General features: G+C 38.0%; 2 protein-coding genes and 1 long non-coding RNA gene across 6 annotated transcripts in view; 1 reads left to right on the forward strand and 2 right to left on the reverse strand.

Moving 5' to 3' along the window:
- Positions 1 to 193: 193 nt before the first annotated feature.
- The window catches only part of LOC129744939 (intermembrane lipid transfer protein Vps13-like), a 71,376-nt gene continuing 55,474 nt past the window's right edge, over positions 194 to 16,095 (reverse strand). Inside the window, exons 1-8 of one of the 4 annotated variants that reach the window (XM_055737727.1) lie at positions 4,151 to 6,216; positions 3,728 to 4,095; positions 3,511 to 3,670; positions 2,121 to 3,452; positions 1,522 to 2,054; positions 1,038 to 1,456; positions 834 to 971; positions 194 to 773 (exon numbers count right to left, since the gene is read on the reverse strand). In XM_055737727.1, the coding sequence (XP_055593702.1) occupies positions 910 to 971; positions 1,038 to 1,456; positions 1,522 to 2,054; positions 2,121 to 2,429 (1,323 nt within the window). In that variant the 5' untranslated portion in view covers positions 2,430 to 3,452; positions 3,511 to 3,670; positions 3,728 to 4,095; positions 4,151 to 6,216 and the 3' untranslated portion in view covers positions 194 to 773; positions 834 to 909. Of the gene's footprint in view, positions 774 to 833; positions 972 to 1,037; positions 1,457 to 1,521; positions 2,055 to 2,120; positions 3,453 to 3,510; positions 3,671 to 3,723; positions 6,217 to 16,095 lie in introns of those variants that run through there. The other 3 variants (XM_055737744.1, XM_055737735.1, XM_055737753.1) reach the window with 3 other exon arrangements.
- LOC129744989 (uncharacterized) lies at positions 6,738 to 7,478 on the forward strand. Its single transcript, XR_008737057.1, has 3 exons — positions 6,738 to 6,876; positions 6,940 to 7,174; positions 7,236 to 7,478. It is a non-coding gene; the product is annotated as an uncharacterized LOC129744989 (long non-coding RNA).
- LOC129744956 (uncharacterized) lies at positions 8,061 to 9,075 on the reverse strand. The gene is made up of 2 exons (XM_055737769.1): positions 8,961 to 9,075; positions 8,061 to 8,898 (listed from the first exon to the last, which is right to left on the reverse strand). Exons 1-2 carry the CDS (start codon positions 8,986 to 8,988, stop codon positions 8,363 to 8,365), a joined length of 564 nt encoding a protein of 187 aa, XP_055593744.1. The 5' UTR covers positions 8,989 to 9,075; the 3' UTR covers positions 8,061 to 8,362.

The raw sequence follows: 16,095 nt of genomic DNA on the forward strand, positions 1-16,095 counted from the left end.
AAATCGATTAGATTTCCTACCAAAATCAGATGGTTTTCCCATCAAAATTTGACGGTTTTCCGATCGAAATCGGACAAAAAATCCGAACGCTTTGCCCTGTTGTTTTTGTTGTTTTTCTGCCCTGATGTCAATTTTTGTTCGGATTCCAATTTTTTGGAAATAAAACAATAACATTATTTCTATGGATAATTTTAATAATTTGTTTGGCAATATATACAATATTAAAAAAAAAATATTTATAATGCGCTGGAATTTTGTTTATGAATTTTATAAGATTTGCCCAATGGGGCAGATGATCGGCTGCTTCGAACGCCAAAAACTTCTGCTATTTCTCGTTTCAAGCTGCCTTTGCCTTAAATACAATCGAATGGACGCTTAGCTTCGCTTGTGCAGAACGGCTACCGATTAAGCATATCAGTGCCCGGTAATGATAAAACTTATTTGTCTTGTACTTTCGCTATGCGATAAAATAGTTCATAACTATTATGGCGATACACGTTGCAGCAAAAAGCTCTTCGCGATCATACATCAAAATATCGATTCTGGGGCATGCTTTCGACTTATTCGGCTTTGCCCCGTAACCTTTCCATAAATTCCGCCAACCGGTTACGCTTGTATTCCATGGGTAGCAACAAAATTTTCTTCTGGCTGCTAGAAGAGCTGAACATTTTCTTCAGTGCTGACTTTCCACCGCGGGTTTTGAGCACCAATTCCACACCATCGTTAACGGTCGAGACGCTCAAAATTTCAGACCAGCGATGTGACCATTCGCACTAGAAGAATAAATTTTGTCAAACGATAACGATATACAATACAAATCTTTCAAACATTACCTGCCATCCACCGAAAAGATCGTTCCTCGTTGCATAAATGATCCTAGAGTCGGTTAACACACCACATCCTTATTGTCTAGGATAGATTCGTAATATGCAAACACGTCAGTAGCAGCAAATTTTCCTTTATCAATATTCCTGCAAAATTATTGAAAATTAAATTTAATGGACGCACATTTATAATTTGAAGAAGTTTGTCCTTACTTAAGCAACTTGTTGCCCTCGGCTTCTTATTGAAAGGCCTCACTATACCGTCGGTGTGGAGAAAGCGTGGCGGTCGCAGTCGCATGGCTTCATCCGACAGTTCTGTTGCACGTTTGACCGCATCGAAGCTTCCACTGGCAAAGTCCGTTACACCAGCAATAGGACGTGCCACCAGCCCAACTCCTTTTTTGCCCAAACCTTTGAAGAAACCTTCAACACCTTCCTCTTTGGCTCCACTTATCGGTTTGGTGAACACCCCCGTGACACCGTCAAACACTCCCATGACCAGACCCTTGCCACTGCGAGCAATTCCTTCCTGCAGGGTTGAAGGTTTTTTGTTCAAGGCATCACGGCGCTTTTTCTGATAGTCATCGTCGAACGTGAGCGCTGCCAGTCTCTTACCCATGGCACCCGTTATTCTGTGAACAGACAGATCAAAATATTAACATCAATAGCTACTATGTTATAAGTTTTTCAATCTTACTTCGAAACAGCGTCAGCTGCTCCTCCAACCGTGTGTCCAAACAATGACTTCACTCCCAGCACAAGACCTTCGGCAAACTCGCTAGGTCCCTGAATCGCCCCCTGGAACGGTTCATAGAAGAGATCCTCCACACCCTTGGTAAAACCAACGACTAATCCGTACGGATTGCCAATAACGTCCAAACCAAGTACCAGAACGTACAGTTGCTTTACGGCTTGGCCACTGTAGTGAGTGACGCATTCCGAAACCAGCTGGCGCTGCGTTAAGAACAGCAACTCCCGTTCGAAGAACGCCAATCGAAAAACGACATCATTAATATCGGTGAGCGTAACGCCAACACCTTGCAAAATAGTGGACAATATTCCCGGGAGAGCTTTCGATTCGGAACCGGCCATTGAAAAGCTGACGTGAATTTTCAACGGTCCCAGGTGAAGATTGTCGTAGAAATTTTTCACCTCTACCTGCGACTGCATGGCCACGTGCGCATTGAGCGGCTGCGGTTGCACCTTGAGATCCTCAGCGAACAGTTTTTTCTAACAAAAATTAAAAAAGTTACAATTTTTGAATCTCGTTACTATTCACTTAATCGAAGTACTTACCGCTTCAGTTTCCGTTATTTCTGTGCTGATCATCTCGAATATTTCATTGATGAAGATCAGATCTACCTTGACGTGGAACTCTTGCATTAGTACCCGTAAGTATTTGAATTGCTTTACATTAGAATGTGGAATTATTCGTTGAACCATACTCATCTCGACAAAAGGCTTAAACTCGGTTGTTGCAGCAACGCTTTTGGGCGGAAGAATCGGTGCCAAAACGACCGGGAAGATACAGTCGCTCAACTGGTTGTCGATTTGTATTCGATTGATTTTGGCGTGGAACTGCAACTGGTGGGAGGAGGATTTCATCTCTAGCCATATGCCGGGGTAAAATATGCGCTTGATGGCTCGATCGGTGGATTTCTTGATGATGTTGTTTTGGAAGTTTACCTCCAGACGTTTCTCTCCCTCGAGGAAGTATTTTCTGTTGGAAGAAGCGCCAATTTCGACGTCACGGAGGTAGTTTTGCTAGGCATTTTCAACGTAAATTGTTTCCTGTATTTTCATCTGTTTGAAGCGACCCGAACGTTTGCATTCTTCCCAGATAACCCCGGAGCTGGCAATTCCGATGTACATAAGGTCAGTCTTTTTGGCATTGTTGACAAGCGACAGGCCAACGCCATGGATTTCTAGTTTCATTTCCTGTGTTACTTGATCTAGACGACTTGCAGAATGCAGCTCGTAAGCAATGTTAGCGTTATCGGTTATGAGCGAAATTCGTTGAGTTCCGTTGAGGAAAGATACCCAACAGACGGCTTTATCACTTGGCGATGCGAACTCACTGATGTCGTCCTTGCGTAGGTCATTTTCCACTGGGGCCAGTTTCGATCCGCTATCAAAAACTATCGCTCACCAGCTGGATTGACCCAGGTGTGCAGAACCATCTGATAAGGCATCGAATTTTACCATTAACATCACCCTTTCCTTGAATGCAAACGGCTCACAGGTGTGGTTCATCAGCAGAGCTGGAGCATCCCCAACATGATAACCAGAAATCGTGATGTAGATGGCGCCCTCCGTTACGTGGACATCAACATTAATGCCACCGTAGCGATTTTTGAGCTGTAGAAGCGTACATTGAACTTCGGTGTACTTGAAGGAGGCAGTAATTTCCGGACGCCCAGAAGCTTTAACTCGCAGCATTCGATTATCTTCGGTTTTAGGCCGCAGCGGAACACAATCGTTAACTTTCACTTTGGTTCAGCTGTCCGCTGTCCGCAGATGTTCCTGTACTTCAACATCAAACTCTGCTCGGTTTATGAGCACGAAGTATGGCATAAACACAATCTGCTTCGTGAGAGAGTTATGCGTGAGGGTATTGTTAACTCCAATCTGAAAAAGTCAATTGATTAACAAGTGAAAATAAAGGTTAAATTAGGTAGCGTCTCACCTGATAGGTCATGTTGTTTGCTTGGCACGCGATGACTCCACTCGAGCCGGCCACGTCCAAGGAGAATTTTTCGCTCCATTCGCCGGTATCCACGCGGATCACATAAAACTCGACAAAACCCTTTAGGATTTCATTTTTGGTGCTGGGGAATTGAGTTGGCCTACAAAAAAAAATGCTAAAAATCAACAAATCACAAAAATAAATCATAAATACCTACCTTCCTCCAAGGTTTGATCTAGCAGCAAAATAAGCTACAGTTGCTCACGAAGCACCCCGCTGCAAATTTTTGAGTCGCAGTTCTTTGCTCAGGTCAAAGCCAAGCAGATTTTGTGCCAGATTAAGGGGTGCTCTGCTTCGGCAAACACTCCTGCAGCCGGTCGACGATAGCTTTCTTGTACTGCAGCTCCAAACAAACGGAGCCTGTTTCGCGCTGCTGCTTCTGTAGTTCCTGACCACATTGACTTCGAGGTTACTGCTTCGCTTTTAAAACACTCGACCAAACTCTTTCGGATTTCATTTTTGGTGCGCTCATTTTGGGTCAGCTGTGCTCTATTAGTAGCGCTTAGGCTGGGGAATTGAGTTGGCCTACAAAAAAAATTTAAAAAACAACAAATCACAAAAATAAATCAGAAACACCTACCTTCCTCCAAGGTTTGATCCAGCAGCAAAATAAGCAGTCAAAGTTCTTTGCTCAGGTCAAACCCAAACAGATGGTGTGCCAAATTGGGGGTGCTTTGCGGCAAACACTCCTGCAGCCGGTCGATGATGGCTTTCTTGCACTGCAGCTCCGAACAAACGGAGCCTGTTTTGTGGTGCTGCTTCTGTAGTTCCTCCGAGAATGGTTCTGCTTCGCTTTCCAAAAACTCGATAAAACCCTTTCGGATTTAATTTTTGGTGCGCTCATTTTGGGTCAGCCGTGCTCGATCACTAGCTCTTGGGCTGGGGAATTGAGTTGGCCTGCAAAAAAAAATGCTAAAAAAACAACAAATCACAAAAACAAATTATAAATACCTACCTTCCTCCAGCGGCAAAATAAGTTGCAGTTGGTCGGGAAGCACCCCCGGTTGCTGCAAATTGGTGAGTAGCAGTTCTTTGCTCAGGTCAAAGCCAAGCAGATGGTGTGCCAGATTGGGGGGTGCTCTGCTGCCGCAAACACCCCGCAGCCGGTCGACGATAGCTTTCTTGTACTGCAGCTCCGAACAAACGGAGCCTGTTTCGTGCTGCTGCTCCTGTAGTTCCTGACCACATTCAACGTCATCCTCCGAGAATGTTACTGATACTTCGCTTTCCAAACACAAACCCTGACGGATTTCAATTTTGGTGCGCTCATTTTGGGTCAGCAGCCTAAGGATTTACGTTCGGTTGACGCATTTCGGAAACGAGAATTTTCATGGAAACTAGAGCGTTCTCCGGAAGGAACAATTGTAGGTAACGTAGCGGATGGCGTTGAGCATGTGGTCCACTTTGGTCTTCATGCCTTCTCGAGATTTTTGCGTCCGGGGAATTTTTTTCTGGATTTTCATCCTGTTGGATGATTCATCTCTAACGTCCGGGGAATGGTGTGAAGGTGTCGAAAAGAGAGTAAGCTGCGTCGATGATGGCCATTTCCTGAGGGCTCTTTGTAGCGGTAAACTGTTTCACTGCCGGGGTTTTGCTCCTGTCTCAGATTCTGATAGTAGCGGAACAGTGAATTGATGAAATGGTCCCATGAAATTATGGCCGAAGCTCCCCCAGCTTTTTCTCCACCACCTTGTTTCAGCAAATTGAATGCGCTAGGCATGAAGCAGGCGTGAAATTTTGACCGGCAACGAAAACGCGGCGTGCGACAAACACGAAAAATAACCGATCGTTTTTCAAATGATGGCCCGTCGCAAGAAAAACTGACAGAATTCGAATCGAAACTAAACTGATCGATTTCGATATCTGTCATTGTATGGCAGCGGAGAAATTGTCAGGAAATCCAACAGATTTCGAAGGGAAACCGGATAGATTCAAACTGACAACTAATGGTTTGACAGTTATCGGTCCGGTTGCGATATTCCTTCCGATCCGGGAACCAGCGTGCCTATACAGCTACGGGTGGTTGCATATTGAGCAACAGTAGGCAAGGAGTACCAAAAGTTTTTCATTGGTGGGGGGTGGAGACGGAGCGCTTTTTGACAGCGAATTGTTCGCCTACCATGCCTATGATTCCGTGTATTCACGCAGAGTAAACTTGAATTTTGGAACGAATTAAATCTGACTTTGATTCAAAACATTCATTTTTTTTTTTAATCCAGCTCCTGTTTTCTTTGAATCAATGAATTATAGTTTCGATTGAAAAGAATAATTTTTGAAAATAATAATAAATTTTTTGAATTGAATAACTTTGAACTTTGATTTCAGAAGAACAGAAAACCGAAAAATCGAATAAAGTACGGCCGCTCGTTTTAAAAATCAAACCAGTGAATCGGAGTACACGGAGAAAAAAGACGAAAGTTGTTCCAATTATTTCAGCTTGTTATACCAATAATCGAAATGCAGTTGATTTTTTCGCATTAAACTACTTATATAATAGATTCAACTACAAACTTCTAATTGTCCTTACGCAATCAACTATCAATATGATACATTCAACTGTATGATTTATTTTATGCATTCAACTATAAATACAATAGATTTAACTATAAACTGCTGATTGACCTTATGCAATCAACTATGAATATAATAGATTCGATTGTAATGGTATAATTGATTCAATTGTAATGGTATAATTGATTCAACTGTAGATATGATAGATTCAACTACAATTGTATGATTGATTTTAGGCATTCAACTGTAAATATAATAGATTCAACTGTAGTGGTATAATTGATTCAACTGTAAATATGATAGATTCAACTATAGTGGTATAATTGATTCAATTGTAAATATAATAGATTCAACTACAAATGTATGATTGATTCTAGCCATTGAACTATAAATATAGTAAATATTGTTATATATCTACACAGTAAACGAAAATTACCGAGTTCGGTAATTTTTTTACCGAAATCCTAACATGTGTAAATCGTTAAACTGTTCGGTAATTTTTTCGGTAAAAAATAAACGAACATCGGTAAATGAAGAGTCGATTTACCGATGTTCGTTTATTTTTTACCGAAAAAATTACCGAACAGTTTAACGATTTACACATGTTAGGATTTCGGTAAAAAAATTACCGAACTCGGTAATTTTCGTTTACTGTGTATCATTCATTGTGAAAGATTTGACTGATTTTCTCCAACGAATTATATTTTAACAAAACATTGAGTATATCCAGGTATGCGTGTAGCGAACTTTCCCGGCGGGAAAAAAGAAAAAAAAACGACGACATGAATCAGCAAGGTAACATTGTAGAACTTTACAAAAAATAAATGTATCATTAACTCAACTTTCTTTCTTTTCTAGGTCAACCACCGGTAGCAGAGTCCAGAAGACTTTGCTGCCTACTTCTTCCGAGAGCACATGTTGCTGGACATGGCCCGTAAACAAATATCAGGGTGTTCGATATCCGGGCGGAACTGGTGGTGCTGCCGAAGCCAAACTGGATCACCTGGACAATCTAGGCGGGAGTTCCTTTGCCGTGAGACCCCGATCAATCAAAAGGAACCGGGGATCGGCTGGTGACGTCATGAATCGACAGGTAAAATTGTGGAATTTATTAAAATAAATCTATCAGTAACTCAACTTTTTTTCTTTTCTAGACCAACCCCCGGTAGCAGAGTCTCGAAGACCTCCCTTCCTCCTTCTTCCGAGAGCACATATTGCTAGACATGGCCCGTAAACAAATATCAAGGTGTTCGTTATCGGGGCGGAACTGGTGGTGCTGCCGAAGCCAAACTGGATCACCTGGACAATCTAGGCGAGAGTTCCTTTGCCGTGAGACCCCGAGCAATCAACCGGAACCGGGGATTGGATAGTGTTTATAGTAGAGTTTAAAAAAATAATCGAAATGAAATACAAAATTTGAAAATTATGAATAGTTTCTTCCTACAAGAAAGAAAGTAATTAACAATAAATACGATGACTTCTTAAATAAACAAATATTGAATCTACAATATCTATAGTTGATTTTTTAAAATTCAATCATAGAAATATAATTGAATCTATTATATTTACACGGAGAAAAAAGTATAGTATTTTTAACAATAACCCACTTTTATTCAATCATATTTCTGATTAATTCTCGGCTAACTATAAATATCAAACTTTCAATTATATATACAATTGATTTTCGGATTGTTTTTTTGTGTCCAACAATGCATATAATAGATTCAATTATACCGATATGATTGATTTTGCGCACTCAACTATAAATATAATAGATTCTACTACATATGTATGATTGAATTTCTTCATTCTACCATTAATATGATAGATTCAACTTTGATTGTATGATTGATTCAATTATATATATAGTAAATTTAATTATACAAAAACAGTTGATTCAATTATATTTGTAGTCGATTCAATTATTGTGTATTATAGAATTAAAAGTTTATTTTATATCATTTATTTCATGTATACAATTAAAAAAAGTTAGATTTCGGAAGTTTTATAGGTTTTTACTAGGCTCAGAACCTTTAATTTTGGTTCCGAAATAAAAGCTAGCAAGAGTAGGAACATTGTATTTCTTAAAATAAATTTATCATTTTAATATGTAAACAAACTTAAACCTCCATCACCTCCATAAAATTACCATCATAACCATGATTATTCGAGAACCGTGGCTGGTGATTCTGGAATTGATGATGATGGTGATGGTAGTTAAAATCACCGAAGCGCGAGCTGCACCAAAACCTTCTTCTTCAGTTGGATTATTTTGGATCCACTAGCTGGCAATCGACGAAGATGCCGAAATAGGATAGATTTCAGCACCGGCATTCCCGGAGCGCCGATCACTGCTAGGGTTGCTGGAAAGCATACGAGCGAATGGAACGCGTCCATTAAAGGAGCTACGGAAACCGGATCCCCCGTTGCCACTGTATGGCATGTTGCCTTCGGTAGAACTACCGGAAACTTGCCTTCCAATAATGATGGCCGCAGCCGGTAGCGAAGCTTGATGAACGGTTGCAGTCACGGTTGATTCTACGGGGCCAACAGATGGGCAAATCGAAGTCAGCTGAGAGGGCTGGGAATTCTCGAGTACAGTAACTGTGAATGCTGGAATGTAGCTGCTGGCTGTGCTGTTCGTATCCTTTTCGAGTGCTAGCGGTGGCTTTGGGTTCGGCGAGTAGTCTGTGGTTGTTCCGATGATGGCCGGAGCTGACGATTCAGAAGTCGACGAAGAGGAATTTTGTTCCGGAGAAATCATTCTTGAACCTCTAGCTGCTCCAGTATTTCTTCCGTCTGCTTCCCGCATGTTACCTGAAATTACAACAATTCGGATGATTTTGGACAAAAACATTTTAACGTTTAATATTAATTACCACCCGTATCCGAATCTGCAAGATGCATTTCTGGTACGGCAAAAAAAAAATTTTGTCACCTCCCGCCGCGAATGCAAATAACTGAAATGGCGGCAAGAGAAAAATCTAAACATTGATGCCAGTTAAACCAAATATATTTATTGTAAATTCTAGATTCTAGAATCTATCATAACAATCAAGTTTCATTTACTATATTTATGATTAAAAACCTAGAATCAATCATACATTTGTAGTTCAATCTACACAGTAAACGAAAATTACCGAGTTCGGTAATTATTTTACCGAAATCCTAACATGTGGAGTTCGTTAAACTGTTCGGTAATTTTTTCATGGCCGAGGAGTGACAGCTGTCAAATATTACGGACCTTTTTCGGTAAAAAATAACCAAAACTCGGCAGATCATCTGTCAAAATATTGACAGTTGTTAACATGACAGCTCGTTATATTACCGAAAACCGGTATTGTTGAACCGAAATGTCTTTAATTATTACCGAAAGGTCGGTCATTTTTAACCAAAAAACTATAAAGCTCGGTTATATGAACCGAGCAACCGGTACAGTTCACCGAAACACCTGTAATTATTACCGAAATACCTAAAACTCTAACCGAAATCCCTAAAATTTTTACCGAAATCCCTAAAATTTTTACCGAAATTCCTAAAATTTTTACCGAAATACCGTAATTATAATCGAAATATGGATAATTTTTACCGAAAAAACTGTAAAATATCGGTAATATTTACCGAAAAATCTGTAGAGTTTACCGAAATATCTGTAATTACTACCGAATTACCGGTAAATTTTACCAGACAACTTCAAAAAGTTCGGTAATATTTACCAAAAATCCGGTGATTTTTACCGATATGTCTGTAATTACTACCGAAATTTCGGTAACATTTACCGAAAAATCGGTATTTTTTACCGAAAAATGGGTATTTTTTTATTTTTACCGAAAAAACGAACTTTGATGTGAGATAACACGAGTCGATTCGAGAAAGTGCTCCATGCTAAAATAACGTCGTTTTGACTGACCCTCTAATGCTCATCAGAATGGATATGTTTCGCTTGTAGTGTTGTCTGAAAATACCAGTAATATTAACCGAAAACTGCCAAATTTAGGAGTTTTAACCGAACACCGTAAAATATTCGATAATTTGAGTTTATGATGCACAGATTATTACGCGAGATGACTCGAGTCTCGAATCATTTCGCGTTATACGCCGTGCACCAAAACTGAAATTACCGAATGTTTTACTATGTTCGGTAAACATTTACGAACGTTTCACATTTTTCAGTAAATATTATTGGTATTTTCACTACAAGCGAAACATATCCATTCTGATGAGCATTAGAGGCTCAGTTAAAACGACGTTTTTTTGCATGGAGCACTTTCTGGAATCGACTCGTGTTATCTCACATCAAAGTTCGTGCTGTGCGAAATAAACCACATCGGTAATTCAGGATTTCGACCTTCCCATCGGGATCCATGCCTTATTGAGAATTGTGAAAATCAATGAATTAAAATTGACTGTAGCTAAAAAATATAAAATAGGAATTAAATTAATATACATATATTGTAAACGCCTCACAGCATTTCTTAACAGACATGCTGTTTAGTGTTTACTATCTAATTGTTTTTAATTTAAAAAAATCTGATATCCAAATTATCATTCGAATACTAAAGCAATGCAACTGGTTCACAGAATCATAATAAAGTTAGAAAAAACTAAACCTCACCAAAAGTGATTAACATTTTCAAGTTCTTAAATAATCATTTTATGTAAATCCACTCAAGTTCATATTTTTTGTTATTTAGTTATAAAATTCAACTATGACCGCAATTGATACGTTTTATTTATGTTAATCCGAATAATAAAGAACGAAAGCACTAACCGAACATTGTTTTAAAAGCTAAACCATATGAAATAGTTATATTCAGAAAATAGTTTGAAATATATTTACAAACTCTCAATTTAATATTTATTTTTCTATCATATAATCACATGCCACATAATAATACCATCTTTGTTGCACGCATGTCAGCACTACCAATTCTATAATTTTTTTCTCAATATCACTTTTTTCGGATGGGCTCGGAGTCTCGAGACTCAAATTATCTCGCGCACTGCGCTGAGTAGCATTAGCGGAACTTTCCGAACTTGCCGTTTTTCGGAAACACTTATCAATATTTCGAGGCTCAGGCAAATCGACTTTTTTACATGAAGCGCCTTCTGAAATCAAATAACTTTTTCGACTCGCATCTTACATCGAATGCCGTGCCTTAAGCGCCTTCATCATCATATCCTCGTTGAAAGTCAGTCTTTAATTAGTTTAATACAATAATCGTTTTTGAAAATTGGAGTCATTTTTATTAATTTTATAAGTACTTTTGAAAGCTTCTCTCATGTTTTTGAGGCCTGAAAAGAAGGATAATGTGAAATAATGAGAAAAATATAGCTGCTCATGTTTCAGTCATATAATCAGGAAAAATATGCCTGAGACATTTTTTTAAATTTGCATTTTCTGTTTGCTTATCACATTTTAATACAGTCACTAAAAATTATAACTGTTTTTCAAATTTAGGGAAAGTTGCATGGAAGAAAATGAAAACATTTCACTACTTTTCCTTGTCGCATGAGAAGTGAAAATATTATAAAAACACAACTATAACACAGTATATTTTTTTTTTTTTTTTTTTGTATGGGTTTATGAGCTACCTGGCTGACCCGGAAAGGAAAAACAGATCGGGGGACAGAAGAGGAAAATTTACATGAGAGTAGAATAGCTTAGAGTAGGATAGCGGCAACAGAGCCCGAGGGTTCTGAAGCACCAGTTTAGGGAAGCGTTAAGACAGTGCTCGACGGACTGGGACAATTGGGCCCTACATGAGCTTCGAGTTAACCCAACCTCTAATTCAACCGAGCAGTAACAGTACGGTAGCAAAAGTTATCATATGCTTACGTCTCGATATCATTGTCAGAAGGGTTCACTATCTTACCGTAGTTGAGTTATCCCTACCTGCCACCTAACCTTACTCGATGCAATAACTTTGAATTTATTATCGTTTTAGATTGACTAAAAAACATATTTTTCGAATTCAGAACAAAACTTCTAGATAAGAAGCTATCTCTCAATGCAGCAATTAATAGAATTTCGCTAAACACAAATAATAATTGTACCAAATGTTTTGGAAATTAAAAAATAATATAGAGATACAATTATGAATTGCATGTTCAATATCTTTTGTACTATCATTGACTTATCAAAATAACAGGATTTAAACCATAATGCAAATGGCGATGCTGTTCTTCTAAAACCTCATTGCTAATTTTGAACAACTTCTCAAACAACTTTCCTCAATCTTTGGTTTGGTTAAAATGAATGTCAATTTTTAAAACCCCGATATTATTTTCCTGGACGAGTAGGTTCTCGTTTATCATATTCTATCTTCTACATTCCTTGTTTGAATTTCAAACCTAATCAAGCAATAAGATCGAACTACAATAAAAAAAAGTATTAAAACGAGAAAGAACTATGCTGTTCTTCTAAAATCTCGAACATCTACAACTTCACAGAACAACTTTCATTTTGCTGGGCTATCATCTATCTTTTACTTCATTATTAGAAATTCACACCTAACCAAAAAATAGACAATTCTATCAAAACGTATTGAAACGCAAAGGAAATATTTTTGACAGAAAACAGCACCTTAATCCAATAAGCCTCTAGTTCTTGTAAAATGCTTGATTTAAGAATAAGCCTTCGAAATTCATAAACCGCAAATGCACACTTACTAGAGCATTGGGGAGAAGGAAACTGTAACTTTACCTTGCCTAGTAGCAAATTGAACATTGAATACCTAACCATGCCAATTGTTAGCATCCTCATCCAACTAATTCTTGTACAATTAAATTGCCTATCTAATTTTGGCAGTTATCATTCATTTACAAAACTGTCTATTCTAATCTAACTTGCGCATGATGGAAAAGTGGAAATATCAACATTAAAACAACAAATTGTGATATTTCCACTGCGCAATGCTGTTGCTGTCCAACGGAAGGGAGGGCAAGTGTTTCAACTCCCATTCACCTTATCAACATGGATCATCAAAGAAAAAGTATACGATATTGAATCACCTTTTAATTTATTTTCTATGATCTCATATCGAATAAGGCTACGTGCAACCGCCCTCTCAGGTTTATGTTAGTTTAGAGTCTGTTTCCAAACCTTCAACTTCCATAAACACAGTAATGCACGCCGTCGCCGTGACCCATTACAGCCTAGGGTACGGATAAAAACACAACTATAACACAGTATATTGATCTCTAAGTAAGTTCGTAGAACAGCAACCAGTATGAATCTATCGAAACCAAAGTGTGATCTTTATCTAGTGACACGTGATCCAGAACGATAATCTTAAAATCCGTCACTCGAGATTGCTTTGAATCTGTTGTCATGCTGCTGATTGTCTCTTAATATGTCTATTTTATGGACCAGGTTCACAATTTAATCCTCTTTATATTTTGTTTCATCTCTTATGTCGTCGTCTTAGCCAGGAAGTTACAGTTTGCAGGTGACTCTGACATCTGCAAGGTAATTTCAAATTGTATCATTAAAAAAACTTAGGTTTTGAAAAAAAAAATAGATTTTTTTGTTAAGTAATATAAAAATAGAAAAGCTATAAACTATTTTCTGAAAACTGAAAAACCATCACTGAAGAATATATTTGATTGCGGCTGAAGATTAAGGTTAGAAAACTATCTAATTCTATATGTTGGCAAAATAAAGTATTTTTTTAATTTTTTGAATAAAATTATGTACCTAAAAGATTTCTAAGTATAGTAATTCACACAAAGTTGGAAACGTTTATCAGTATTGCATTTTTCAGTTTCAGTATACATCTTGCGTTAATTAATATTAAAAATATGATTTCTAAATTTTTTAACAAAAAAAACTTAATAAACTTTATGGGATAAAATGCTACCAATGTGCCATATTCTACTTTTTATTTGTAAGATTTTTCTCACCTTCGACGACGTTTGAAATTTTTACTCCTTATCCTTTTTCCGTGGTCATCGATGATGGTGTCCTTAATGATAGAATTTTTATTCATCAACCTCCTCGTCCGTTTTTGTTCCGTGTTGGAAGTATCATCACTGGCCGTACTGCGCTCGTAAATCCTCCGATACTTGATTGCTTAAGGTTATTAGAGTTGATTCTGCATACGTGGCTTAAAGCTGACGAGAGGTTTGTTATGCGGTTGGAAAAACGCAGCCGGTTTTCCGACACCGATTTGTTGTTATGTATTTGAGAATGAAATTCATTTGCATGATACAGCTAGCTCGTTAACGCACCTTGGGCTTCTATATTTGACAAGAATAATCTAGAAAGATTAACACAGTTATAACAATTTTTACTAAGATTTACCAGCCTGGATATTGCTGGTAAGTCTTAGTCATCATTACCGTTTCACACCACCTCATCGTCAGGAACTTTTAAGCCACGAACGGGAACTTTTTTCATCATAATAGCTTCCGAAGTGTTCGCTTCGGTGATATCGGTTTCCGATTGCCTTGCCGAATGCTGTTCGGTTACTTTTAATATTATTCTTTATATTGGTAATTTTTTTATTTGTTTATGAATATGAACCTGTGGAATAAAATTCTCGTAATTTTTGTGTTTAGTATCACACAAATCTTCAAACACTTGCATTCACTTACATGATCTTCCAAATGATGTCTCCTGCCACCCGGAAGTTACGATGATTACGTTAGTCAGCATTGCCGTTAAATCGCACCAGTGATTTTATTTCTTTCTTCGCTTCATCCTTTTTATAGACCGATAGGTTATCCGATCTAGTTCACTCCGAGTTGTGCTTGTAGAGCTGTCTAGTAAAAAAACCGATAGCATCGTAAACAGACCAGGAGAAATCTGAAATTTCAAAAAAATGATTAATTATATAGAGTTTTGAGCCATTACAAATGTATGTAACGAAGATTTATTATAAAACTACAACGACATCCAGCTGAAAGATAGTTTTTGTTGAAAATCAATGATTTCCTATAATTTGATTATACCTTTACTGTTTCACCGGCAAATTTATGCTGTTTGTCAGCTTTTACAATTATGTAAGCGCATTCTGCTCTGCTGTTTCCCATTGATGGTTTTGACGGTCTGGGTTAGGGCAATTAATGCCTGAATCAGGTCGGTCTGTTACACTGCATATCACTCATGATCCATCAACCTGGGCATACTGGCTAAGTTCTCGACCGAAACACCGATAGGGAACAGACAAAACTTGGAGATGATTCCGTCAGGTAGCGGTGCATTGGTGAGATTGTGGAGCTGTTAGGTCCTGAAAAAGATATTTTAAACAATTCATGCGCAATGAAGAAAAACAGAGAGTTTCCGCACACTTCAACTTCTTATTTTGGGGATTTTTCGTTTGCTTTGTGGAAGAAAACAAAACTACCTACCACCACTACCGGAGTTGAAATCGATTACCAACCAAATCCAGCTAAAAGAGCCAGACATTCCAAATTCGACCGATGTTTTTAGCGCAAAAACAAAAAAAAACTCCTATAAACAAACGAAACGCACCGGTGGACCACCAGGGAGAAAATAAATACGTCGTTAAATTAACCTACTCGAAACCTTTAAAATTGAAAATTTTACACAAGTAATTTCTCGCAACTGTTAATCATGGCTACTTGATCTCGCCCGCGCAAAAAAATAACTCAAGACTAGAGGCAAGAGAGGCCATGAATGGAGAAAGCGAGATGCGTTTAACTTATCACGGCTGGGAGAGTGAGACAGTGAAAAAAAAATTGCTGTTTGTTTCTGACAGCGACGCATGCTGTTTTCAGTTTTGTTTTTACAGTTTTCGGCGTTTTTTACCGAAAATAGTTTGCAAAATGATTTGTTTACATATCGATAAACGAGCTTCATTAATTCTAGATATGGATTAACGAATATTTGTAAAAATAGACGTCAGTTTATTCAATTACCGAAAATTTTCGATTTACAGAACTGTTTCTGTAAAATAAATTACCGAACTCGGTAATTTTCGTTTACTGTGTATCATATTTACAATTGAATCAATTATACCACTACAGTTGAATCTATCATATTTACAG

Source organism: Uranotaenia lowii, chromosome 1, assembly GCF_029784155.1.
Source record: "Uranotaenia lowii strain MFRU-FL chromosome 1, ASM2978415v1, whole genome shotgun sequence".
NCBI classification, from domain to species: domain Eukaryota; kingdom Metazoa; phylum Arthropoda; class Insecta; order Diptera; family Culicidae; genus Uranotaenia; species Uranotaenia lowii.

Bases quoted from the DNA above. Each gene is read 5' to 3' on its own strand.
- LOC129744956 (XM_055737769.1), bottom strand. From the start codon at position 8,988: ATGCATCTTGCAGATTCGGATACGGGTG. The intron at 8,899-8,960 runs GTAATTAATATT...TTGTAATTTCAG, and splicing joins TGCAGATTCGGATACGGGTG to GTAACATGCGGGAAGCAGAC.